At 46.9% G+C, this 25,675-nt stretch overlaps 1 protein-coding gene across 4 annotated transcripts in view; it reads left to right on the top strand.

Moving 5' to 3' along the window:
- FMNL3 (formin like 3) overlaps nucleotides 1–25,675 on the top strand; it is a 314,942-nt gene that overhangs the window by 113,867 nt on the left and 175,400 nt on the right. For all 4 annotated transcript variants that reach the window (XM_085600370.1, XM_085600369.1, XM_085600368.1 and 1 more), the window contains exons 2-4: nucleotides 12,101–12,184; nucleotides 13,219–13,299; nucleotides 19,535–19,611. In XM_085600370.1, coding sequence (XP_085456496.1) covers nucleotides 12,101–12,184; nucleotides 13,219–13,299; nucleotides 19,535–19,611 — 242 coding nt within the window. The remainder of the gene's footprint in view (nucleotides 1–12,100; nucleotides 12,185–13,218; nucleotides 13,300–19,534; nucleotides 19,612–25,675) is intronic.

The following is a 25,675-nucleotide window of genomic DNA, read 5'->3' as shown; positions in this document are numbered from 1 at the left end:
TGGAAGATTTGCAGAAAGAGCAAGATAGTCAACCACCATAACCTCAAGCTGTGAAGGAAGAAAACGAAGTGGGTGACTAATTGCAGAATTCCTACCACCAGGGCTCACTGAAAAGAACATTTTGCCTTAACAGAGCCTCAGGCAAGCCCAGAAGTAATGGGAATATGGAACACAAAGAGCAAGTATATTGCAGAACGGTAATGCTGACCATAGTTGAGAAACGTAGAGCTCTGCTAAAAATCTAGCCCAGTCTCACCACCGCAAGATTCCCAAAACTAACCTGACCCGAAAGTTCCAAAAGGAAGCCTGAGACCAGCAAAAATGTCCCCACACGTAATTAAATGTTACAAAATTTCCTAAAGCCAAAGGAAAAAGTCATTTCTTTCAAGTTTACTGAAAAACTCTTATGCAAAAGAGAAGAACAATACTCTCACTTATACGAGTCTGCAAACAAAGCTCCAGGCCCCGAACGATCAGGAACAAGACCTTACAGCCCAGAGCAATTGTAAAGCACAAATGCCAAAGTGACCTGTTTACATAGAGGCTCATAAGATGGCGGTCCTGCATTCACAATCTCATGCTTGCAGATTCAACAACAATCTCTTGGAGATTGGCTGAAACCTTTGCTGGTATTATGCCTTATAGGCGTGGGCATGGCATTTATCCTGACTTTCACCATTACTGTTGAAATGGGACCCACTATCACCAGTAGTTTCTGGCCCCCAGAGGTACTGCTAAGGAGGATCCTTTATTTCAAGCGGTGTCGGCTCCCTCCTGCTGGCTAGAATGCTTCGATCTGTCCACAGCCATCTTCCAGCACATCAGCTGGAGCATGGTTGGTGGGTATGTCTGCCTGCAAGCACTGCCAACTCCTGTTTCAGCAGCATTTCACCCTTGACTGGGCGCCATGGTGTCCCAACTCCATAAGTTTATCTTCCCACCAGTTCAAGTCCTAACAGCAGTCGTGAATAGGAACTTGCGCCCAAGCCATAACCAGTGGGAAAAAAATTATCAGACTCATGGAGAAAATTAGAAATCTACTCTGTCTGATATTTTACATGTAATTTTGCTCTACCTGCCGCATCAAACCAGACTGTTGAGTTTTAAATCATAGTATGAAATTTGAGTTTGAGGAATTGCTTCCATATTCTTAATTGCATTTACTTTCCAGGGGGTTCTTCTAAATTGAAATAGTGCATATCATTTGGGTTCACTATGCTGACTTTAAGGTACAGAATTTTCGATTCACAAAGAAAGCAAACCTTTTATTGTTTTGGGCAGTGGATTTTGTGTTTGTATGAACTGCTGCCAAGGTGGTTTATACAAAGCCATTTAAAAGTTTGGCGTGCACCCTTTATTGGTGGCGGACATTTACACCAAACTTGTAGACGTTTTTCCTTTGCAAAAACAAAGTCTCAAAGCAGGTGTTTGTTGTTAACCCCTTCCCCGCTCATGACGGAACCACTCCGTCATGAGCCACGGTTGCGCTGTGCTCATGACGGAGTGGTTCCGTCATGCTGTGGCCGTTGGCGGCCGCTCCGCCCACGCGGCGCTAATTCCCCGCCTGTGCGGGCGATTAGCGCAGTGGGCGGAGACGTGACGGAACCACTCCGTCATGAGCACAGCTCAACCGTGGCTCGTGACGGAGTGGTTCCGTCACGAGCACAGCGCCACCGCGCTGCCCCCAAACCCCCCCCCAGCGCCGCGGCGGAATTCCTGCCGCGGCGAAGGGGTTAAAAAAGAACAAAATAATATTCCCAATACAACGGGAGTCTTCTCCCTTAGTCTGGGGGTAATTTAAAAACATTTTTTAGTGTCCCTTACTGCCAGGATATTCCTGCCTATGACACAGTCACACAGTAAAAAAAAAAGAAAATCTGACACTGACTTTAAATAAGGCGGACAGTCGGATGGCTTACTTCCGACAGCCTGTTCTCCTTCGGGCCGTCAAAGTTGAAGGAACATGTGCCCTGACAGAGTAAATTTTACCCTGTTGGTGTCAAGCTGACGGTCCATCTAACTCAAAATAAGGAGGGCGGATAGGGAGTTTGGGAGACGGGATGCTCCGCCCTTGCGATGGAGTACCCTGTGCGCCATGCTCTTAATCATGCCCGGGGCCTGATTTGGAGTTTGGTGGATGGAATATTCCAAACAAAGATATCCTGTCCGCCGAATTAAGTGTCCTAGGCTATAATGCTTGTGTATTGGGGTGGATGGGACATCCACCATGTTTGTGATGGATTATCCCGCCTGACAAACTCTAGGAGGGCCCTAAAATGTGGTCTGTTGGGAATCTGCTACCAGCAACTGCTTCTGTGAACCGAGCAATAAAGCCATCAACGCTCTTCTATATGCTGTGTGAGGACTAAGTTTGAACATTACACTTTCTCGATTGTAGTTCCTAAATTTGTTTTTAATTTTAATCATCCAAGGTAATCAACAACCTGTAAATATGTGAAATATAAAAAGTAGCGCACAGTCCTTTAACCTGGATCTTCGTTTATTTTAATGTAAAATGGCTGATGATTAGCAGAAAATGGAACGTTCTAGAAAGACTGGGATTTTTATTTCTAATAACATACTCCAGATTGCCCACATGCAATGCCGATGCAACAGGCGATTCTTCAACAACTCTTATTGTCTTTCTTAAATTCCGGATTAGGCGCTTTATATAGAAGCCACCCGACCCTCCACAGACCACGGTATAAAGGGGAGTTTTACAAACAGGGCAAAAGTTGAGAGCTCTGCACATTTTATAATAATCGGAACACATGGGCCCAGGGGTTTCCACCAGACACCTGCTCCAGAATAATCTCAAGAGGCAATAAACAGCTTTGTTGTGCATGGACTGTATGATCCACAGACATTCAGTCCACTTAGAGGCATGTAAACCACCAGTGCAATGATGGCCGTTATTTAACACGGGTGACCTTTCACATTTGTACCAATCGGCTCTAAACTTTAGTTTGCCTCCTTCCTTGGAAATACGTGCAGACACCCAGTACTGTGTTATGTCAGGGAACCGGGTCTTTCTGGTGGATTTAGTTTAATCTGGGCTGTCTGACATTCAGTTGCTTGGCACCGGTTGACAGAGTTAATTTGTTAAATCCAGCAGTGACATTTTGCATTCCTGGTTGCAGATTACAGTAGCTGCAGCATTTCGGATAAAAGGCCGGCTCAACAGTATTTCGTGCACACGTGTGACCCGATCATATTTTTCTTAATCCGGATCAGACATTTTGGTGCTCTTCCCCTGGCCAAAAAGGATAATGCGGGGGAAGGGAGTTCACCAGTGGCGTTTATGCAGTTTGGAAAAGGCACAATATACCTCAGGGCTCTAAAGTCTTTTCTGTGCCCGGCCTGCCAGCTGCCGGCTTCAGTTCCACGAGTTTAGTTGGTCTTTCATCGCGGCTGGGTCGATATAATAAGCACCATTGACTTGAGTAACAGGAAACCTGTTGTATACAGCACTGCCACAAGAATGTGGCAGCGAGAGAGCTTTAAAAACTAACCAAAAGGGCCTCTACAACAGGCGTCCCCTTCACTGACAGTGCCGCGTTCCAGGTGTGCGTGATTTCTACCAACATTTTTACACGTCGAATAAAGAAAACATTTGGAGGTCATTTTGGAGGTCGTCTGTCCCTCAAGTTAGAGTTGTTGTAAAAACGTTTCCCCCCCCAAAAAAATACGTCAACTGAGACGTGTGCAGCCATGGTAATGGGGACTGTCCGTTCAGTGATCCCTGGTGCGAGCATGGACTCCCGGCCAGATGACTGTAGCACATTGTGTGCAAGCTTGCCAAGTGATCTCACTCATCGCCTACAACTTGCCCAGACGGCCGCCGTCGGCATGGCTTTTGGGCCTTCATAAGCCGAGACGTATTACCTTGGTCAGGAAGTTCCTGCACTGGTTCCAGTAAAAGAGGGATTGAGTTCAACATGAACTCTTATTTTCAAGTGCAGGTATCGTGTGACCACTCCACACTTATCTGCGTCATTGCTTCCATATATGCGGTCACTGCATAATGGAAGGCAGATGCTTCTGGTTGGCCCTCGCTTCAAAATTAGTCCACAGAGCAAAGACAATTCTCCATTCACACAATATGACCTTGTAGTTGGCTCTTACCTGCACTACAGAAGCCGTCTTCCCTCGCCATTAACCAGATTCCATCATCGACAAATGTCACTGTTCGATGCAACGGGTGGATTGATATAAATAGGCCAACATTAATTTACTACTCGGTTACGCTTGTGACGAGGGCCCTTCAGTAATGCGGTCTTGAGAGTAGAAACCTCACTTCAAAAAGCTGCGATTGGGTCCACCGTATAATCCGTCTTACTTCTGTTGGAAACACACATCAATAGTTGAAGTAGATCTGTGGGGATCCTGAATCATATGATGTGTGGACATGTCAAGCTGTGGAAATGTCCCTCCTTGTCATGGATTTTGCTCTCACCAGGTCAACCTGTATTATGATTGGAGAGCTAAACACAGTTTATCTAAATCCTCCGTTCCTTTTTGTTGGGTGGAGAACAAAAACTGGTATATTGCCTTAGGGTATACTGCACCACACACCGTAACCAAATCAATCCTATATCTGAAGCCTGCTGCGGGCCATGTTCTAGACGCCAAAATATATATATTTTTTAATGTGTTTGGTTGGGTTACTAAATTTGTGCTTAAAGTGTGCACACCCAGGAGCATTACGCCATGTGTGTGCTGCCTACCAACATGTTTTAGCAGCCGATTATAGCCTTTCCTTTGACCTCATGTGATTGCTGAAGGTCACCACTTTTCACCTAGCCTACCAGAAGTGTAGTGCCTGCGCAGGCATGAATGAAGAACATGGGCATGGCACAAGTGTTGTTTCTATGGCGTATTGCGTTGTTAATAACATGAACCTAGTTTATTATGACTTTAGTGCCATAGAACCAACATAAAACCATGACAAAGACACTAGAATCCTTGTGGGCTGTTGTGAAAGGTGATAAAACATGTTTCGAAAAACAGCATGAAATCTTGGGGTCTAAAGAAATGTTTTTAGAAAAGTGTGCTTTGGCACTAATAATATTCGATAAGATGCACCACACCAGACCAATAACTATGCCTTACAGCAGAAAAAGTGTGGGCATATCCCTTTAAAGGATGAAATCCCTCACTCACCAGAGGTGACATGCTTCATCATTTGGGAATCTCCTCCCAAAGGAAAAACCTAGTTCCTTTGGGGGCTACAACTTCCTCTCTACGAGGAAGGAGCTCAGGGATGTTTTCAAATATAGGTGGAAACAACTAAATCCACAAATGTAGAGCAATGGTGATGTGAGAGCAAGCGCAGCGCAAAACAAAAAACAACAAGTGCATTTAAAAATTGGCTATAGAATGTACATCATATGCTTTATTCTAGTACATCCTCTGCCAGCGTAAAAGATCAGTGCATAAGCAGTATAGATTTAAACCGCTTAAGTAGAATGAGAAAAAGTGGTCGACATGTTTCAGCTTACAGCCCAGTCGTGGGCAAAGCTTTCATCAGGACCTCTGATAATGCTGCTGCATCAATATATAAGTGATGTAAACACAAAAAGGATACGAGAACAGGAACCAAAATCAGCTGTCTGTTCTTCTAGGAAATATTACCTATAAATGTAAAAATAAACACAACCACAGAATAATCAACAATTCATCTGTGATGTTATAGTACAATGTCAGAGGTATAGTGATTCCCTTAGACCCCCCCCTGTTTTGAACTGTTTTTGTATTTTGATAAAACATGTTTAACAGCTCACAGCACAGCCGAAGAACATTAAGGCATTGTAGCTGCTTGCTTTTATATTTTGTAAAAGTGGAGGGGTTCTTATAATTTTCAGAGGTAATTCTCCACGAGTCCAAATCATTTGGTTTTATAGTACACATAGTTCTGACCAAATGGTTTGAAAAACAACTAAAGGGAAAGAAAAGCAAACGAGGTTTGAAGAAAGGTAAGTCAGTGTTTGAAGTAGGACAACAGTTAAGTTTGTGGTTTGGGTGAAAGTGAGAGTCAGATTAAGGTGAGGGATATAGGACCCGGACCCCCCAGGTAGCTCCCGGCCCCGCTCCCATCCAGTCCCACAAATCAGCGATTCAACAACCGAAGTTGTGGGTGAGAAAAGGCCAAAACATTTTGCAAAGAGGGGGCAGTGTGTAAGAACAAACAGGAGCCGTCCACGGACCCTCCACATGGTGAGGCATTAATGGTGGGGAAGCCAGTCCTGCCACTTTCTGTATCCGAGGTGAAAATTAACTTGGCTGTAAAAAAAACTCACAATTGAGAGAGCCCGCACTATTGAATAAAAACTAGAGGGCGCTACTGTCTAAATTGACAAGTATGATGAGAGAGTCAGTTAAGTCTGTGAAGATGAGTCCGTTGTTTGAAGTCCAGGTTAAGGAAACCAATTGGGAAGTACAGGACTTGAGATCCTTTATGTCCATTGTGATACAGAGCTCCACACTGGCGGAGACCAACCTCAAACGCCTTGAACATACGTCGAGGGGCGAATAGTACAATGTTTGATATCTTGGTGCAAATACCAACTTAATCCCTACTGAGGACATAAAGAATACTGGCCAACTTGCTGGCCCTGGATACTCAGGAAGTGTGGCAAGTTGTATGTGATGCACTTCGCTTACGGCAGAGATCAAGAAGTGGCAACAATGGTGACCCTGAAGACTTCTGACTGGAGGAAGAAGTGACTGTAGTTGACTATGAAGAAAGCCACTGTGTTATAGCAGGAGGACAGACTCCTACTCTTTCTGATTGGAGCACGGAGACACAATTGAGGAAGAAGGGCCTCATGGAAGTAAGGAGAGGGCTACTAGAGAAGAACGTTTTAGTCTTATTAGGCTTTGCGGCGAAACTGAGTGGACTATAAATGCGAAAACATGGGTTAATACAGCTGCACCTAGCTAGGGTGTAGGAGATTGGCATCGACTGCATAGTTGCCCCCAACTTTTTGCGAGTACCCTAAGTACATACCAAATAGATACTGAGGGCACCCTATGAGCCCCTTGTAGATGGTACCCAGGGCATGGGTCCCTCAGAGGCCTACCAGGGGCTGAAGCACTCATTGTGCCCCCCCTGGGACAGCCATACAAACTGACACCACCAGGCCACTACTGTAGCCTGGGTAAGGTGGTGCTTGCACCCCTTACAGGGATATAGGTACCCTCTATCCCACTTAAATACAACACATATATCCTCATAAGTCACCCCTAAGGCAGGACTTGCTATTCCTACAAGGCAGGGTGCTGAGATGTGTGAGGGGGAACCCCTACATGAGTAGGGCCCCTCTGTAACTGTCGTTAAAACGAATACGAGGTTGTTTGTAGTGCAGCCATACCATATACTCTTAAGCGCATTAGAATCAATCACGATAGGGTGATAACTTGAGAATGGCTGCACAGAACCATGTCATGTTTGGTGTCAAACATCTTGGAATCATACCCCCAATCCCATCCTGGGAGAGAGGGCATGATTCCCCCTTGCTAGAGGGGTGATATGGTAAAAGCGGCAGATTTTAGACACCAATTTAAAAGAGCACACGTAGTACAAAATGGATGCTACCCGCCACCCACACGACTCTGGCTGTCTGTTGCTGGGCAGAACTACAGCCACGGCAGCTGGACAATAGGGATCTTTTTGCAGGGAGGTGTCCCAACCTCCCCAGACAGACTATATGGATTGGAACTGGGTGGGTGCACCATAGGATGCCTTTCAAACTTGCACGTAGGCTTCTCCAGTGCCTACTTCTGCATACACCGCCTCAAACCGGTTCAGGGGCATCCTGTCCCCTGCCCAGGCGGGAAACACACAAAGGGGAGAGGGTGTAGCCACCCTTTCCCGCCTGAACTCCCATTGGTGGGCTCTGATTTAGACACTCCCCTAATCCCTGGATAAAGGTGGGTGCAGGGTCCCCAGAGCCTCAGATTAATCTTGGACGAGAACTTTGCTTCAAAGACTTGAAACTTCGATGAGCTGCCGCTCAGCTGAATTAAGAAATCTCCCTTGGGGTAAAGGAGTTGCCCCCCTGCTTGGAAGGCACCTGAAACACTGCAAGTGACCCGGTTGGAACTCCGCTGCTCCTATGGACAACAAAGACTTCTGCCTACTCTGAGGTGGGTTCCCAAGCATCCCAGAGGCCAGTGAGTGTGCACAGCAAAGCTGAGCACCGTGGACCCCGTGGGTGCCGAGATACCCAATACCCCAGGACACCGGCCACCTCTTGCCCAGCACACGATCCCGACGAGTGGGGAAGTTGTGCTTTGGCCCATCATTGAGCCAACCTCTCAGCATCATCTGTGCCAAAGATCGACGCCCCAGCCCACTCCGGTGACCCGTGGGCACATCTTTACGCACTCCAAATTGCTGCCTCCTGCGGTCCCTTGTCTCTCGACTGGTGGGCCCTGGCGGATGTCAATCTTCACTTTCAAGGGCTCCCCTGGTTGCTCCAGGCCTGCTCTACAGTCTCCTTGCTGGAGACCTCGCTCAGTTCTCGTGGGTCTGCACCGTAGCCATTTCTTGATCCTTGCGTAGGTTGCGGTTGCCAAGGCTTAGTGGATCCAATCCGGACACTAACAGCACAGCGGCCTTCATCCTTTGTGGGACAGTCGCCCTCCAGCAGCTGGCCTTCCTTGACGCCTCCTGGACCCCGTGGCTGCTGATCCAAGCTACCCGTCTTCAACCTGGTAGCACCCGACATTGAAGGGCTCTTTCTCCTAAGGCCCCTGGTCACTGGCTAGTGACCCAGACTCTGGCCCCTCTGCTTTCAGGTCCTTTCCTTCAAGATCTACATCTTCAATCTGCACGACATCGACGACGCTTCTCGCCAGCAGCAGTGCTTCACGTTTTTCCATTGAAAACGAGACATCGACCCGACACCGAAAACGACCTATGCACACGGCTTCCCTGGGGCAGGTAACAGTGGTACTTCGGTACTATCGTGGGTGTGGGCCCTCCAAGAGCTTAACTTAAAACTCCTGAACTTGAACTCCTGCTAGAAGCGACTAGATTCTTGTATTTTCCAACCGCGACATTTCCCATAGGGTTTAATAGGGATCCCGACTGTAGTTTCAACACTGCACACGCTTCCCGTGGGTCCCCTTCCTCACTACCTTGGGTGGTTTCATAAGGGGCCAGCGATCCTAAGTGCCCTAGGCACTGTCTGCAGAACTTTCGTGGTTCTTGTACCACTTTTTAGGTCTCGCCTGACCCAGCGCATGCGCTGGTCTGGCGAGACTTATTGAGAGGGCTCCAAAAAGTGCTACCAGGCCAGCCTGGAGCTACAGTGCATGTGCGCGGGCGCGCGCGCCGCGCTTTACCGTGATTACTTTCACGTTCGCGGCTGCACAGCCGCTTTGATGTTTGATTGTGATCACGATCGCGATCACTTTCACTTTCGCGGCCGCATGGCCGCTTTGCATAGCCAATAGGTCTCGCTTTTGGGACCTTACAAGTATTTAGTTATGCAACTGTTGCATGGCTAAACACTTATAAGGTCCCAAAGGCGAGACCTATTGGCTATGCCAATGCTTGTTTAATATATGGTTTGGTCCCCCCCTGGGGCCCTGTGATTCCAGTGCTATTTATTGTGATTAGAAATGCTTTATTGAACTGTATCTTTACCTCCAGCCTCTCAAGAGACTAGTGGGATTTGTTCTTAGAATAAATACATATATTTTATATATATACCTGTGTGGGCTACTCTTTCATTTGGTCATTCAAGAGGTTATCCATGGTAAAACAATAAGCTTAACACTCCTTCAAGACTTAGCCTGAAGGCTGCTCTCCACAGCTACCACTAGGATAGCTTTCTTTAAAGGTTGTCTTAAACCTTTCACCTTAAGAGTCGAATTGGACTGGTGCAAGGTGTCCCCTAGAACTAGTGGACAGCATATGCCAGGCCAACTTCTCACATAGGGCATCTTTTAACTACTTGGCCTTAGAGGATTCTGGGTGGTTCTACACTGTAGTTGATGAGATTCTTTTACTGAGATTATATTTGCCAATTCGGGTGGGCGGAGGCCTATCTATCGACCGGGGATTCCCTCTGATGAGGGCTAGGGGGTTGTTTAGCAGGTTGAATGTGTTTAACTGTGTGACGATATTTCTTCATTTTTCCAATGTTGTCTCTCTACTCTACCCTTTCTTCCCCGATGGTCCTGTTTGGGCCGGTTGTGTAGTAATATGGGGGGTAAAGGCTGAGGGTGGATTGTTATCTAAATCTTTGTCTCATGTAAAGCTAGTGTGCTGCTTACATCCTGCTCTTGATTAGACTCCATGTTTAACGCGGCTTTGTAGCTTATCCTTACTACCAAAGGACGGCTCAACCGTCGATCCGGGTAGAGTCCCTAATGTCCTTACTGATCTTACAGTGCCGTGTTAGGTTGCACATCTGCCAATTCTGGGTAAGAATTCATTTATTGCTCCTAATGAATATCAGTGGTGGTTTTCAAACTAGGATACTGTCCACTCAAAATAAGATAAGTACCTGCATGCGTAGCCGCCTCCATTCTCACACTTTTCTGCAACGCCCATGCTTATCCACTGAAGAGTTCAATGCATTGAGCACCTATCACACGGTTATATCTCATGCAGTGCACTCTGCAGATCCCACAAGGACATTCCCTAAACAACTCTTTTCATTCATCTAGTCCAGCGGGCGCCCAGCACCCTGATGTAAATCGGAGCTATTTGTGACCTCGCTAGAGGTATGAAATACTAAATAAACAATTCAACCGGGCACCCTGAAAAGCCCTGTAGGCCTTACACTGGGTGTGGAAAGTGCTATATCAAGAATTATGCAGTACATTGTAGTACAATCAAATTCCTTCAATGGGCCTCAGGGCTCATCCATAATGCATACACATCACTGATGCAACTGATGAGCAGCGTGCATCTGTCAGGTGTGTGTGGAGGAAAACTGGCATGAGATGAACCTTGAAAGACAAGCGGCTCTAGCACACGGGAGAAGATTCAGCTCTTTGGTACTTCCCTGGTACATCCTTCACTCTCAGAAGTACCTGCAAAAATATGTAAATGTGCCCCCCTCCCCTTCCAAACAGAAATCTGTTCTAAAGCAGCAGAACTCGGAGTGATTTTCTCTTGGAGAAACTGCTGGCACATGTAAAGGAAGATGATGTCCCTCAAGCCAGGCTCCCTGTACCTCACCTCCTGGCAAGTCTTTGGGAGTTGCTTCTTTGTTCAATATCCATCCCATTCCGGTACTTCGACTTCTAATAAATACTTTTGTTAGCAGGTTTTTGAGTGTGTCTCAATTTCTTAAGGTTGTGAAGTGTGCGGAGTGCCTTGTGTTCGTCTTTGGGATTCCCTGTGCTAACAGATGAGTAGTAAATTTTAGCTGTTAAACTATTAACTCTCGCCTCATCTCCCTAGGTTAGGGGTCGAAGTGCTGTAGACAGATCTTCAATTGTTTTTGTGATCCTAGGGGTTTAAGAGATTCTAGGGCCGTTAATACTTTTTCTAGCAGGAGGGAAGACCGAATTACAGAATGGTGTATTGCTTCCTTACTTTGCGGATTCTAGGCCTATCTGAGCACCTCGGGCCCAGAGCGCTTTGACCCAGACTGTATCTTGGGGCTTGAGATTTAATTTTATCTTCTTCTTTATTTATGTGGGGGAGAGGAAGTGTGTGTGTGTATAAGGGTGAACCTGCAGTATGGGTGAAAAGAGGATCTAGGTACAGGGCCGGACTGGGAACCACAACCGGCCCTGGCAAAGTGCTCGGCGCTCCCCGGGGGGGGGGGGAGCTCTTTGCCAGGGCCGGTTTTCGGCTGATTTTGTTACAGGGCCGATTTTAAACGGCCCTGTAACAAAAACGGCCCCCACCCGTGCGGCGCACCGGGGGATTGCCCGGTGCCCACTACGGCCAGTCCGGCCCTGTCTAGGTATCTAAGAAACAGCCCGGTATATCAGTGGGAGCCTGTGGTGTGTTGAACTTAGTTTTACAGTAATGTGTCCTGGAGGAGCCTTGTGTAAGGGACATTCAGAGCTTGAAGTGAGGAACAATGACCTCATTTAGTCTTACTTCTTTCTTTCTTTCTTTCCTTAGAGTTCAATGAATCTTCCTCCTGACAAGGCCAGGCTGCTTCGACAATACGACAATGAGAAGAAGTGGGACTTGATATGCGATCAGGTACATTCTAATGAAACTTTGGATAGGAGCCTCAAAGGCCTGGTAGAAGCCCGACATCCCTTTTCATTTACTCTATTAGTAGTAGAGGTATTGGCTATTAAAGGACAGAGCAGACAAGTGGAAAAGATTGGAGGTTATTGAAACAAGTGGGTAGACTACCAGAAAAGGACATAGTCAAGAGCCCCGAGGCTACCGACTAGATGAGAACAGATATTATAGGAACACGTTCATAGGAACAGGGTGTCTAGGTTATAGTAACAATATGGCTGTCAAATGGTGATAATAAGGTGTAGGGACTCTACGAGTGGGAACTGGTAGAGGTTAGGGATTGCATGAACACTGTGGCCACCCATTGTTGGTGGTCTGGGATTATAGAAACACAGTGGGTTGATTGGTGGAGGTGATTTGGTAGAGGCCGGATGGAGGTCCTGGGGTGGTCACTTGTAATATTTCAGAGGTTATAGTACAAAAGAACTGGAATTAATGCTTGATAAAGACAAGAGAGAAAGTATCACTGGAATAAGCAATTGGCAGCAATCGGAAGGAATGTGAACACTAAGAGGTGATTGTTGGAGGTTGTGGTGGTATACAACCAGGCTCTTGAAAGTGTGGTTGATAAATGCCAGTGTTATATTGCCCAGGCTATGGCTTGGGCGGTTGGTAATTGTCCGAGTTTATAGAGCACAGGTCATGGCATATGTGATTGGTAACGGAGCAAGATTATACAGTGCACTTATTGAGAAAGGTGGTTGATACAAGTTTGGGCTTTATCACACAGATTCTGGAACAGGTGGGTGGTGGACTCCGGGTTAAGAAGTCATAGTCGTGGAAGAGTTTGATATAGAGATGAAGCTCAAAGCAGCGAAGGAGATGTACCGTTTTTGGTGATTAGTCCTCTCTCTCTCCATCGGGTATTCCTTCCTTGGAAGTTATTGTTTGGGCCGGTCTTTGGGGAGAAAAGCATTCTGAAATGCTCTGCTCGCCTGGTCCCATGCCTGCTAGATTTTACAGTATTTGTTTGTTTTCTCTGTCAGGAACGATTTCAGGCAAAGAATCCTCCACACACGTATATTCAGAAACTGCAGAGCTTCTTGGACCCAGGAGTCACAAGGAAGGTGAGTGCTGAAGGGAGTAGTAATTTTCTTATCTTGTTGATGCTTGTAATGTAGGGCATTCAGGATATATAAGCATCTTTCAGTCTTTTCAGGAATTGATTTTGTGTAATATTTGGCACTTTCGACAGCACTATCTGTGTCCATGGCAAATAACTACCTCATTACCTTCGTAGCGGGCTGCATTATCTCCTTATGAATAAGGGTACCAATCCATGGATTCCCTATTTCACTCACTGCTGAGGCCATGCAAAATTCGATTCCGACCCGAAGCGCTACTTGAGCTCCAAAAAGAATGGAGTGATGGGATGACCATAGATACTAATGCATCTGTTAGTCTGTCAATAAGCACCAGGGACTCATGCTGTAGTGTCTGACATCATCACCTTTCTCAGTGCCTTACGTTATGCTGCCTGCCCCACTGCCTAACCTCGCTTCACCTGCTCCAGTGTCTGGTCTCACTCTACCAGCTCTAGTATATCCTGAAATACAGTAATATTTAAGATTCCAGAAAGAGACAAAGGACTCCGTACAGAGGTTCTCCCCACAGGTAGGCTTCTTATCATAGACATTCACGTATGGCGTTTCCATTGCCCCTTAGAACCATACTGAAATGTAGGTGCTCCAGCTGCCTCTAACATCTCTCCCCAGGATGCCCACTTATTCTGGGCATTTCTTGCGCACAAGTGTCAATTTATCATTGGAATCAGATTGGGAGGGTCTCTCCCTTTTAAATTCGCTGATGTAGGATACTGGCCGTCAAATCCTTTTCCATCTGTCAGTGACACTTAATTAGCAGGGATGACCAGGAATTCCGTGCAGCTGCTCAATATTCCAGTTTCATCAATTCCAGTCTCTGTCTCCGTAATACTCGATACTGTGGAACCTACCAAACACCTAAGTATATTATGTCTCTGATGATGCCACTTTCTACCTGTATGTGTGTCTGCAGAGACAGGAACAGAATATAAATCTGCTCCTGAAGACCCTCTCTTGTTTAGGGATCAGCATTCTGCTGACTAATGTGATTTTTATCACAAGATGAGTACCGTCTTACACACCCAAAATACCGCCATTAGTGCCCTGGATAAAAATTCTAAATGGATGTGCTGCATTGTGAAAAATGTATTTGCCCAACGCTTAAGCCATGAGAGCAGTAAGTTTATCTGCCCTCTTTGAAAAGTGTGATATGTATCTCTGAACTAGCCCGCGGGTCTCCCCAAACACTATCTCCGGTGCATGAAAGCTCTGAAATTGTGTGTGAAGGGGTCAGCGGTGCTAAACCTTGCAGCCACTGATGAGATGCCTGGTGTCATTGTGGAGAGATTCCCAAACTATTCGACAGGATCCAAACCAGAAGGGCAGCAGATTGTCACTGACCCGTCTTTTTCAGGTAATGCACTAATTGGAGTGCAAGCGTATGAAAGGATGACTTGTATGACGACTGAGTCTGATGGCCTCTGGTTTGTGGGCTGCAGGGAAGAAGCAGACTTCAACTAAACTTCCCGCAAGTAAAAAAAAGACACCTTTATCAGTAGTTTTAGCAGCACTGACACTAAATAACAAGGGAAGGGAAGCAAATGCACTAAGTGCACTTGGATTTGAAATAAATGTAAATGACTAGCGATAAAATGTACAATTGTGGGTCTTCAGCTCCATCAATAAAGATGAAAGACTCTGAACATTAGACTTCCAGGATGGGTATGTTGATGTGACAGCCTGGCCTTCTCATTTTAAACCCCTGAAGTGTCCGGTGACTCTCTGACTTATCAGTACAAAGGCCTACAATCGAGCCTTAAGCCACCTCGAGCGTCCTCCCCATCAGCATGGCAGTAGTAGCTGCTCACTTCAGAAAACGTGACGTCTTTGTTGTCCTTGCAGCACTCTACAGTTGTTCGAATTTGAATAAAGCTGTGAATTTAAAACGAGTTCTCTGACCCCATCCGTGAGTCTGTTATTCTTGGGAGTCCTTCTAGAGAGAACCTGCTTTGGTGAAGGGGTCGTGCTCTTGACGGCTGTCTAAGCTGGACCTGGAAGCTATGATTACTGCATATTTCTGATACCTCCTGCCAGACTCTACCGAAAGCCACACAATAAAGGCTTCTTCAGTCAGTAGAATTGAACCTCGGTGGACTGTGAGAACAGGGTTATACTAACACAAAGCTGAAGCTTTTTTTGTGTTGTAATTCTTTATTGAATGCTCAAACAAACAAGCATAAAGACCAGGTAGGATTGTACGTACACCAGAAATGGTTATGTTCACATGATCATCGCCACCCCGATACAACATTGGATGTGATTCCATAGGGTTGATGTTTAGTTCCTACGTATAACAACCATACACTGCAAACATTATGCGGGATAGGAATGGAGAGGGGAGGGTGTGGGAGGAACGGGGGGGGGTATTAATATGCCTGCATATCTCCACCATTTGCCCCCCCCCCTTTCCGTTATACATGTGGCTCCTGCCCTGCCGTGGCTCGCGCTCTGATCCCTACCGTCCCCAGAGTGCCTGGATGCGAGTGAGAGTCATTGGGTCCCAAGCTGAAGCTTTCTTAAGCTGACCGTATCTGAGGGTGTAACCATCACCTCCTTTACATCCCGACATAGAGAGGACCCCTTCTGCCCGAGATGACTGTACAAGAGGGCTGCTCACCAGCAGCGAAGATATCATCGCGGTTTATTTGACTTGCCACAGTCTATCCTACTCTTACATCATTCCTGTAAATAGGCTATCAAATATGTACTAAAGGAGGTATGATGTGTTGCATCATAACACAATGGGGTCAAGATTGCTTCCCCCCTTCTTGTAAAGTACAGATACGAAGGTGCTAGGCTCTAAATCGTGCATTGCTGTCTTCTCTTATTTACCTCCCGTAAGAACGGAACACCACAGGAGATGCTTAGTAGGTTGGTTTCAGGAAGAATCCTTGTATTTTTTTAATTTGCACCCTGCCAATGCTATCTACAAGAAATGTTTTTTTAAATCAATTTGTTCTCCACAGTTTCGACTTTGCATCGGGATTTCCAGAATAATTGCATGTGGAGTGTTTCAACATTAGACGTCCTATATTCATCTTTGTTAGTGTTTCCTTTTACGACTACAAAAAAGGTCCCATCCATTTTTTTTAAAGTCTTTATAATATCATACCTAGTTAGGCGACCAGCGCCTTCTTGACAACTCAGGGCTATGTTAACAGAGCCTACCAGGATTTCACAAAGAGATTCCTGGCAGGTGTGAATGAATGAATGAAAAAACACTTGTAGAGTGCATGGTTACCCGAGGGCATCCCAGCACTTTGAGCCCATTTGTTGTGTGTGCAGGTCTTCACACCAAGTATGGATGTCTCCGCACCCATAAATTCCACTCAAGGGGTGGGAAAACTAGAGTTTCAAAGCATGGCTAGCCTTGGAAGTTTGTTAGTGCACACAGGCATGTACGTCTAAGTGCATTCACAAACACCTCCTATTCTCCTTTCTACCATGGAAATGTAGGATATTTGGTCCATCTAAACCCCTTTTCAGTTTAAAAACGGAAGTGAATAATTCCCATATTTCCGGGGGGTTTAGGAGAAGGGGGTTTCCCCATGGCAAAAAATATTGTCCATGCAGATAAATATTTTTTTAAAAGTGCTTTTGCACTGGGGAAACCCTATTCCTGACATTTTCAAGTGTACTCTTGGAAACCTGTACCTAGTGCAGCTTTCCGGGTGTATGCTTGGAAAGATCAGTGAATCCATAAAGTCAGAAAAAGCATACAGGTGCAGATCTCTGCCCCTACTTTTTACAGCTTTATTGGTGAATAGGCCCTTTAATGTTGTTGTTGCAAAATTAACGTGCGTGCCTTAAAATTCAAACACATTTCAGACTTCTAACACATGTTGTGGAAAGTAGCCATTTATGTAGCTTTAACCTTAGTATGGAGGGTTAGCAAAATTCAGCTTTTCTATATTGAGGACCCTTTGAGTTAGTTATTCATAGGGCTCTCTTCTCTCTTACCTCCCTAAAGTCATTTTAGATATCTGTTCAAAAATGCTGCTCCTTCACCTTTAGCTGTTGCTAATCTGACAGGCCCACCAGAACCACCCTTGCTTACTGTGGATGTTATGAAGATGTTAAGATGTTATTTTAACAAAACCATAGATGCAATGCCTTTAAAACAACTCCGAGTCTTAAGCCACTTTGGGGCTCCTGTGTTTAAAGAGATCATAGCCAAATGGATAGTTTTGGATTTGATTTTTTTAAAAATTAGAATACTAACTTCCACCTCCAGGCAAAACCTAAAACTCTCATTCCACGGGCAAACGGCAACTCCGTCTCTGTCCTAGAAAGTTCTGTTTGAAAATCTGTTGTATTGCTCGTAGATCAGTTTACAATTTCCTTTTACACTGCTGCATAGACTCTGATGCCAAAGCATATTGTCAGGTATGGTAGGCCGCACCCAGGAATGAGTTCAGTTAGACCATTCGCTCTTTTACATTGGCCGCGGCTTTTTCCCTAAAGGGTACTGCTTGTTACTCCTTCTTATTGTCATGATTTTCGTGATTTTCCCAATATGGAGAAAGTACAGTTTCTTCACTGTAGTTGAAGCTCTCCATCATGGGTATCTTCATCAACCATAAGCGATCAGCCCAGTTGCCCTGTATCTGAGATATAATGGTCTGTCAAGGAGGGAGCTTGACTTAAAAGTGAGTAGCTGGGCTGGTTCATGTGGTTGTTATTGCAGGTAACTTGATGGCCTTAAGGGTCACCTCCAAATTACCTCTGTTGCCTTTGCTTGAAGGTTCTTGTTAATAAAAAAAATGCTTTTTAATTTAAATCCTATTTTGGTTTAAAATATTATTTCCAAAATGTTGACAGTTTACTGAACTCACAGGAATACTCTAATGTCCATTACTGATGAAGCTGCCCACAATGAAAACAAGAAGTATAGGTAGAAACATTACCACAGTGGTGCCCCGCTCTCTGAAAGGCATTTTGACGATCTTCAGATTATCACTCCTGCTGGGAATATGATCAGTAGGTGGATTTCTGCTCCTGGCCAAAAAATAATCTCCTTGATGACTTGTTCCTGCAGCTCTTCCAAACCCTCATTATTTTGTGAAGAACTTTTTCACACCAGTTCGTAGAAGTTTGAGTTTCAAAGAAATTAGTGGTGTTCCATTATAAGTGGTTTAGACAGACCCCAAAATAAAACTTTGTTGTATTCTTCAAAGTAGTTGCAATCTCTGGCCTTCCATTAGTGACCCATGGGATTAGTGGCTCTTGTGTGCAATATCTCAGTTATGCACAAGTGCATGGTAGAACTTCAGGGTAGAGCCAGAGAAATGACACGCTCTACGAAGGAGTCAGATAATCTGCCCTGTACCTCTTAGGAGTCTCGAGCTGAAGGTCAAGAGCACAGTGAGTCTGTGATTTGTGATAGCAGAATGTGTGTCCTGTCCCGGCAGAGTACAGACCCATGGTTTAAGGCAGCGAGAACGGTGAGTCTGCGAGAACCGGGAGCTGAATTGGGGTGCTGGATCTGCCAGCTGGAGTCCCATGGTCGAATTCTATAAAACATTGTGCCTGCAAGACCATCTGTACTTGGGCAAAGTGTACTAGAACTTGGCACTGTATTCATGGAGGATTTTCAGACTTCCATAGAGCAATTGGAGCTGCTATGACGCTAGGTTATTTTGAGAGATGGTATACTGCTAAGAATTCATTGACTTTAACTTGTGCTTAGGAAAATAAATCATGCGGCAGATGGACCTGCACAGACCTGTGTAAGGCTTGTCTGAGTTAAGTCTTCTATTTATTGCTTTATTAAAGATGAAGAAAAGTGTACAGTGAAGATGAGAGTACCCAGAATTGAGTGTCTGTCAGAGAGGGTCTGGCAAAGTCCTTGGGGGCCGATGTCTCCATCAGGTGAGGTTAGGTCTTCTGTTGCCCCCAGAAGTGAGAAGCAAAAAGTGCCATTTTAGAGTTGAGAGCCGTAAATAAAGTTTTGTTAATGAGGAGAACACCGCAGGCAAAAACAAATGTTTGCCTGTGGAAGCGATAACCTTTAAGCAGTTCCCAAGGTCACTTTAATTTGACTTTGCATTGATTCCTAGGGCAGCATTTCTGTATAGCACTGTGTTGGGGTTGATGGGATGGTTTCGATTAACTACCAAAGTCTTTAAGCTGAAGTCTTCCTTTAACTGATCACAGAAATCTGGTCAGGATCCTGATAGAATCTTTTAATTGTTAACAGAAATTTCGGCGAAGAGTACAGGAATCTACAAAAGTGCTCAGGGAATTGGAAATCTCATTGCGGACCAATCACATTGGGTGAGTGCCTACCCGTTCCTGTCTTTGCCTTCCTTGTCGCTCAGTTTACACCTTGTAATGACCAACCTGTGATTTACTGAGCAAACCACCCTTGATCTGTTTTTCCAACCGATAAGCCTGCTCTTTCTCTTTTGCTTGTTCTCTATCCAGCTTTCTCTTAATCAATTGCAACTTTTAGCTCATGTGCTCAGTTTCTCCTGTCTTTGCATCCAGACTGTTATTCGCTGTCTCTTTCTATGTCACCCTCTTTTCCTCATTCTTTTTAGTTCTATATCTTCCTCTTGCATTTTTCACTCTGCTCAGTTTGCGCTCCCTCTTTCTCTCTCCTTCAGAGCCCATCCTCCTGTCTCTGAACCCTTCAACTCTGTCTCTCCCCTCTTCTATATATTCCATTCTTCCCTCCACCCCACACACTGTTCCCTTTAGCTCCAGCTACTATAAAGCACTTTGAAACATGTCCTTCCACATGCTAAGCACTTTATATGACACAATAGATTCTGGGATGATAATGTGAGTCAGTTGTAGAAATAAGGGGTGATGCTTTGGGGTGTCTGGTGTAAGTACATTACAAAAGGGGGAATGATCTCAGGCGGTGTCTGATGTATGCATATTGTAGAAATTGAAGCTTTTCTTTGTGATGATTGTTGTTCATGTAGTAAACAAGGTTGTTTCATCTTTAGTGCGCTTGAAGCATACATAGGTTTTTGAATGTTTATGAATTGGATGTACACAAATGATAGACAGTGGCTTGATCTCTTGGTGTTACTTTCCTATGAAGATTGTGGGAGGCGAGTGATTCCTTGGAATGTGGTGTGTGTAGATTTCTGATTTAGGAAGGCAATTGCTTGGTGTCACCAATGTAGGCAGAGCATAACGGGGAAGTGACCCTTTCTGGTGCCTCGCTCTTTGAAAATCCTATTTTCTGCCTCGTGCTGACTGCAGCTTTAATGCCTTGCAGTGCTCGTCCGATCCATGACTCGGCCCTCTGGCTTGATTTCCAGGATTAGCCGCCTGTAAGGCATTGCTCTTGCGGATTCCATTTGCCCATCAGTCCATGCTAGATAAATGTAATGGAGCAAGGACCACTTTCTGTAAATATGCCTAATATGTCAAGTGATCCTTTTTTCTTTGCTCTGCCTTTAAACGAATCAATTTCTGCAGCCGTATTGGGAAAACTGGTCTGACTGGAGTGTTGGGTGGTGTTTGTGTATCTCTTCTTTCGTTCACTTCCTTTTCGCTTATATCGTTTGAGAGAGTTCATACATGTACACAATTTACTTGTCTCCAGCAGCTGCTAGTGAAGCAATCCCCTCCCACAATGACACGCAACAGATAGGGGATTCAGGAATGATACTGGACCCTGGGTTGTGAAAAGCTTCAAACACTAGCTGGTTGCAATGTCATCAAACTTCTAGCAGCGACTCAGCCTGTGAATCTTGAATCAATTTCCAGATTGAGTTCTGGATTCTTTTTATTTTATCTTCTGAGGTATGCAACTTCATCTCAAAGTTACTAGCAATTTTATTTGGTAAATGCATAAATGTTTTATTTTTTTGCCGAGCTGGCACCTTTCAACAAATTTGGCCCATTCTGTCTATAGGGGTGAAATTGGGAAGGTGTGGGTAGTTTAAGCTTTTGTGAGACCACATCTCTTCTGCTTTCTTTTCTCCGAGTTAGAATCAGAAACTGTACATCTGAGCCAGTGATTGGTCTAGAGTTGGCATACATGCTTGGTGGCCATCAGCCAGCCCCACCGGTTGCATACTGGAAGCACCCGGTGCTTTTCTGCTGACTTTAGGGGGCTCATGTGAAGTGAGGGTGTCTGCTGAGCAATGCGCATGGCTTTAGGAAGGGACGGAAAGGCGGCTGGGAGTTGTGCGCCAGTGCTGTATTCGAGGGCGTCTTAGACTCCCACGGTGTGCACCTGCCCTGGGACCAGGAAATGGCGGCAACAGGAACTGCGACGCTTCCTTTCTCGCTGCGTCCGGCCCTGGCTGCACTTTCTGCGTCCTGTTTAAAGAGAGTGCTTCGCAGCCTGCCTGCTAACCTGAGCTCTTGACAGGCCCCACGGCCTAGGAGACTGTTTCTGTGACAGTAATCCCCGCCTGGGTCAGTGTAGTCTGGGACTGTGGTGTGGTGCCCCAGCCCTCAAGCAGTTACTCAGAGACCCTCCTCTCTGTGTTATGGGCTCTCTTCGGTCCTAATTCGGGTTACAGGTGCCAGTCCGCCCTGTATCTGGGGTGCCCAGTGATCCTACCTTTCATCCTTTTGGGTCTGCAAGGAGGGTGAAATTGAGCGCAGGGTGTTCTCTTTGGATTCAGCAGAGATTAATATTTGTTAGAGGGCGAGAACAATTTTCACGGCGGGTGATCTCACCGAGCTCTGTGGGTGATACTTTGCTTGTATTTAAGGGAAGTTGAGACCTCCAATGATAACTGAACCTTGTGTGTGGAGAGTAATGTTATGCGTGTCGCGCACACACCGCCCTACGTGTGTGTACAGGGGTGCCTCTCTGCCCTGCATTGGGTGCCTCTCTGCCCCGTATAGCGCCAGCAGGAGGCAACAGTCTCCACCCCCCCACAATAGCATGCATGTTCTTACACATAAATTAAACACCACACAAATTTTTGTTTGGGTAAGAAACTGCTACAGGTTTATTACATACACCGTTATGTAATATGGTGGGTTATCTTACGGGCGATCCAAGGGCAGGCAACCAACTGGGCCGCCTGCCCGCCTGATGAGCCAAGCAGCACTGGAGAGAACCCCGTCTGTGCTGCCCATTCGGTGATCCTCTTCCCGGATCACGGTCCCTTATTACTCATGCCCCTTTCAGGGTGGAGCGTAGCAAGCCAAGCCCCCAGTTGTTCAGGCCCACAACCACCCGAAGGACTGACGGGGCGTCGACATGGTTTTCCAGGAACCTCCCATGAGGCTCCTGGGGTCTGGCACCCCCTATGGTGCCGCGCAGAGGTACCCTTCGGTACCCATTTGCTTCCAGATCGCCCTGTAACTCTGCTTGCAACGAAAAAAGAACAACATTACAACATTCTATGCCTCCCCCACTGCTTCCACGCCGGGTAAGCGGTAGGGTGGGAGACGGTGTGTCCAGGGTGCGAAAAGAGGAAGGTCAGAGGGTGGGGGGAGGCCTATATACCCCCCCTCGTTCCTCGCGCCCCGGAAGTGACACGCCATGCGCGCCGCAGCCACTGGCTGCTAAGAGTGGGGCGACTCCTCCCCGAGGGGTCCCCTAGCAGAAGGGGGGTGGGCTGGTGCCTAGCTGGCACTAGAGGCCCGCCCTTCTAGGGCGCCCTGCGGGCACCAGGGCAGCTGCATAGCGCCAGCAGGAGGCAACAGTCCCCACCCCCCACAATAGCATGCATGTTCTTACACATAAATAAAACACCACACAAATTTTTGTTTGGGTAAGAAACTGCTGCAGGTTTATTACATACACCGTTATGTAATATGGTGGGTTATCTTACGGGCGATCCAAGGGCAGGCAACCAACTGGGCCGCCTGTCCGCCTGATGAGCCAAGCAGCACTGGGGCGAACCCCGTCTGTGCTGCCCATTCGGTGATCCTCTTCCCGGATCACGGTCCCTTATTACTCACGCCCCTTTCAGGGCGGAGTGTAGCAAGGCAAGCCCCCGGTTGTTCAGGCCCACAACCGCCCGAAGGACGGACGGGGCGCCGACACAGTTTTCCAGGAACCTCCGATGAGGCTCCTGGGCTCTGGCACCCCCTATGGTGCCGCGCAGAGGTACCCTTCGGTACCCATTTGCTTCCAGATCGCCCTGTAACTCTGCCACAGCTCTGGAGGCGGCCACCGTCGCCGCCAGGGCCCCCCACCAAATTAGCTATAGTCTTGCCCGCTAGATCGTCTGTCTAGGGCCTCCTGCAAATCTAGATGAAAGGACCTCCCTCCAGGATATCGATGCCCCATCTATCTCCCAATAGCCCTAGCCGTTCGCTTGGGTCAGCTAGCGTCTGATGCAACAAACGCCCTATGCCTGTGAAGTTGTGCCAAGCACTAATCACCCCACGCCGCAAAGTTCGACTGCATCACCTGCCTCAGCCCCGTCCAACACAGGGCAGGACAGTTTCAGGCACCCTGGCTCATGATGCCCACCTATTTGCTGATCACACTGGATGCCGCCCTTCTGGCACCGTGTGTGGCTGGACACACGTGTCTCCGATCTCTGGGACAGCACTCACTTGTTAAGGGACCGTTCCTACCGCAGTAGCCAGCTAGGCTATTAGGGCGGGAAGGATTATATTTAACCTAGGCACCGTCCCTTTACTCGCTAAATCAATGCGCACATGGAGGTCCCTAACGGCGTATGAACACTGCACACGGCTGCACCCCAGCGCAGCCCTGCATCCCCTATTCTTTATAGGAAATTCGACAGCTAGTTCCCACTGGGAGGTCCCCTAGGCATACCCGCTTAGAGAATCTGCTGCTTCGATACTGAGTGCACTGTCTGTGATCCAGTGCCTAACCTTAGCTGAGGTAGATGCCACCCACCGCCTAGGTCATGGGGATCTAAAGGAGCACACCATAACCCCCGGGCGTACCTTTAAAGTGGGACTGGCTCCACTCAGCTGTAACGTCAGAGACACACCTCTTAAACCTCTTAACTCGTTATGCACTTGGCACCCTTCTTCAGGGCCGGACTGGGAACCAAAACCGGCCCTGGCAAAGTGCTCGGCAGCCCGCCCCTTCCCCGGGGGTTGGGGGTGCCACCGAGCTCTTTGCCAGGGCCGGTTTTCTGCCAATTTTGTTACAGGGCCGATTTTGCTGCTATGCTTCAAAAACGGCCCTGTAACAAAATCGGCCCCCAGGGGCCCAAAACCGGCCCACACCCGTGTGGCGCACCAGGGGATTGCCCGGTGCCCGCTACGGCCAGTCCGGTCCTGTTCTTCTTGTTGCAGCTTAGTGTAATAGTAAAGCGCGCATGCTCACAGGGCACGATGATGCTGCTAGCCAGTGTATGTACCCACTCGCTGATACTTATCTATCCTAACTGGCCTTACTTGGGTTGAAGAGATGCTTGATGCTACCCCTGGACTGAAGACTAATGCTCCAACCCACTTTGACCCCCCGAACTTCAAAACAGCCCCGAACTTGGGGACAACCCCAGCGGTGACCCGGTCTTACATGGTACATCTACCCCAGCGCTCGACTCGCACTGTGATAGGGACTCCAAACCCAAGAGATGCCCCTTCTATTGGCTGGTTCTAGCTCGCAGAAGGCTAACCCGGAGGGGGGGCAGACAAGTCTGCGGAACCAGGGGGGAGAGGTGAGTGCAATTACCTGCCCTTTCCTGAGTTTTGGGACGCCAAAAGTTCGAAAATACCCTGTCGCCAATTGGCACGAACGCAGAGTTTACCAAACCTTTCCGCGCCACAGCACACTTGTTAGCTGATAACTACCACCAGCCGCTTCCCTTGTTGACGCGCGGGCGAATATGCCTACTGGAGCTGCCAGATACCGGCCCTTGGCTTGCAGGGGACTGCCCACCCAGTGTACTTGGTATCTGGTTCTATATGGTACTCGCAGGTGTGCCCCATGAAGGCCCCCTCATAGCCAATTGCACAATGCAGTCATTATTTTGTAAGTGCCTCTCTATGCGTTGAAATTTACTGAATAAGTGGAAATTATAATTTCCCACCATTGGGCAGGGAACCGGAGGCAAAAGCAGACTGTTATATTGTGGTTTCTGGCATTGCCGCTGTGTAACTACTACAGAACCACAGTACACCTACAACACGCCAGTACCATTGGCTTTAACAATGCTTGTTAGTTGCATGAGGTAACTGAAGCCACAATTCCGGCATCGCTGCGTAGCATATTGAACATACCTCCATTCAGAACTGGTGGGACTGTCACCTAAACGTGTTGAACAAGTATGAAATGTCTCCCTACGATGAGTAGTGAGCTTACCTGCAATTGGGGCCATTCCACTAATCAACTTCCGCAACAGCCAGGCAGGTCACCAGCCCGTGAGCCAGGTACCGAAAGCGGGAGCTCTATGGAAACGGAAAAGCGACGCACAATGCT

The sequence above is a fragment of the Triturus cristatus genome, chromosome 4_2 (genome assembly GCF_964204655.1).
Source record: "Triturus cristatus chromosome 4_2, aTriCri1.1, whole genome shotgun sequence".
In the NCBI taxonomy this organism is placed as follows: domain Eukaryota; kingdom Metazoa; phylum Chordata; class Amphibia; order Caudata; family Salamandridae; genus Triturus; species Triturus cristatus.
This window is presented reverse-complemented; position numbering and strand designations above follow the sequence as displayed.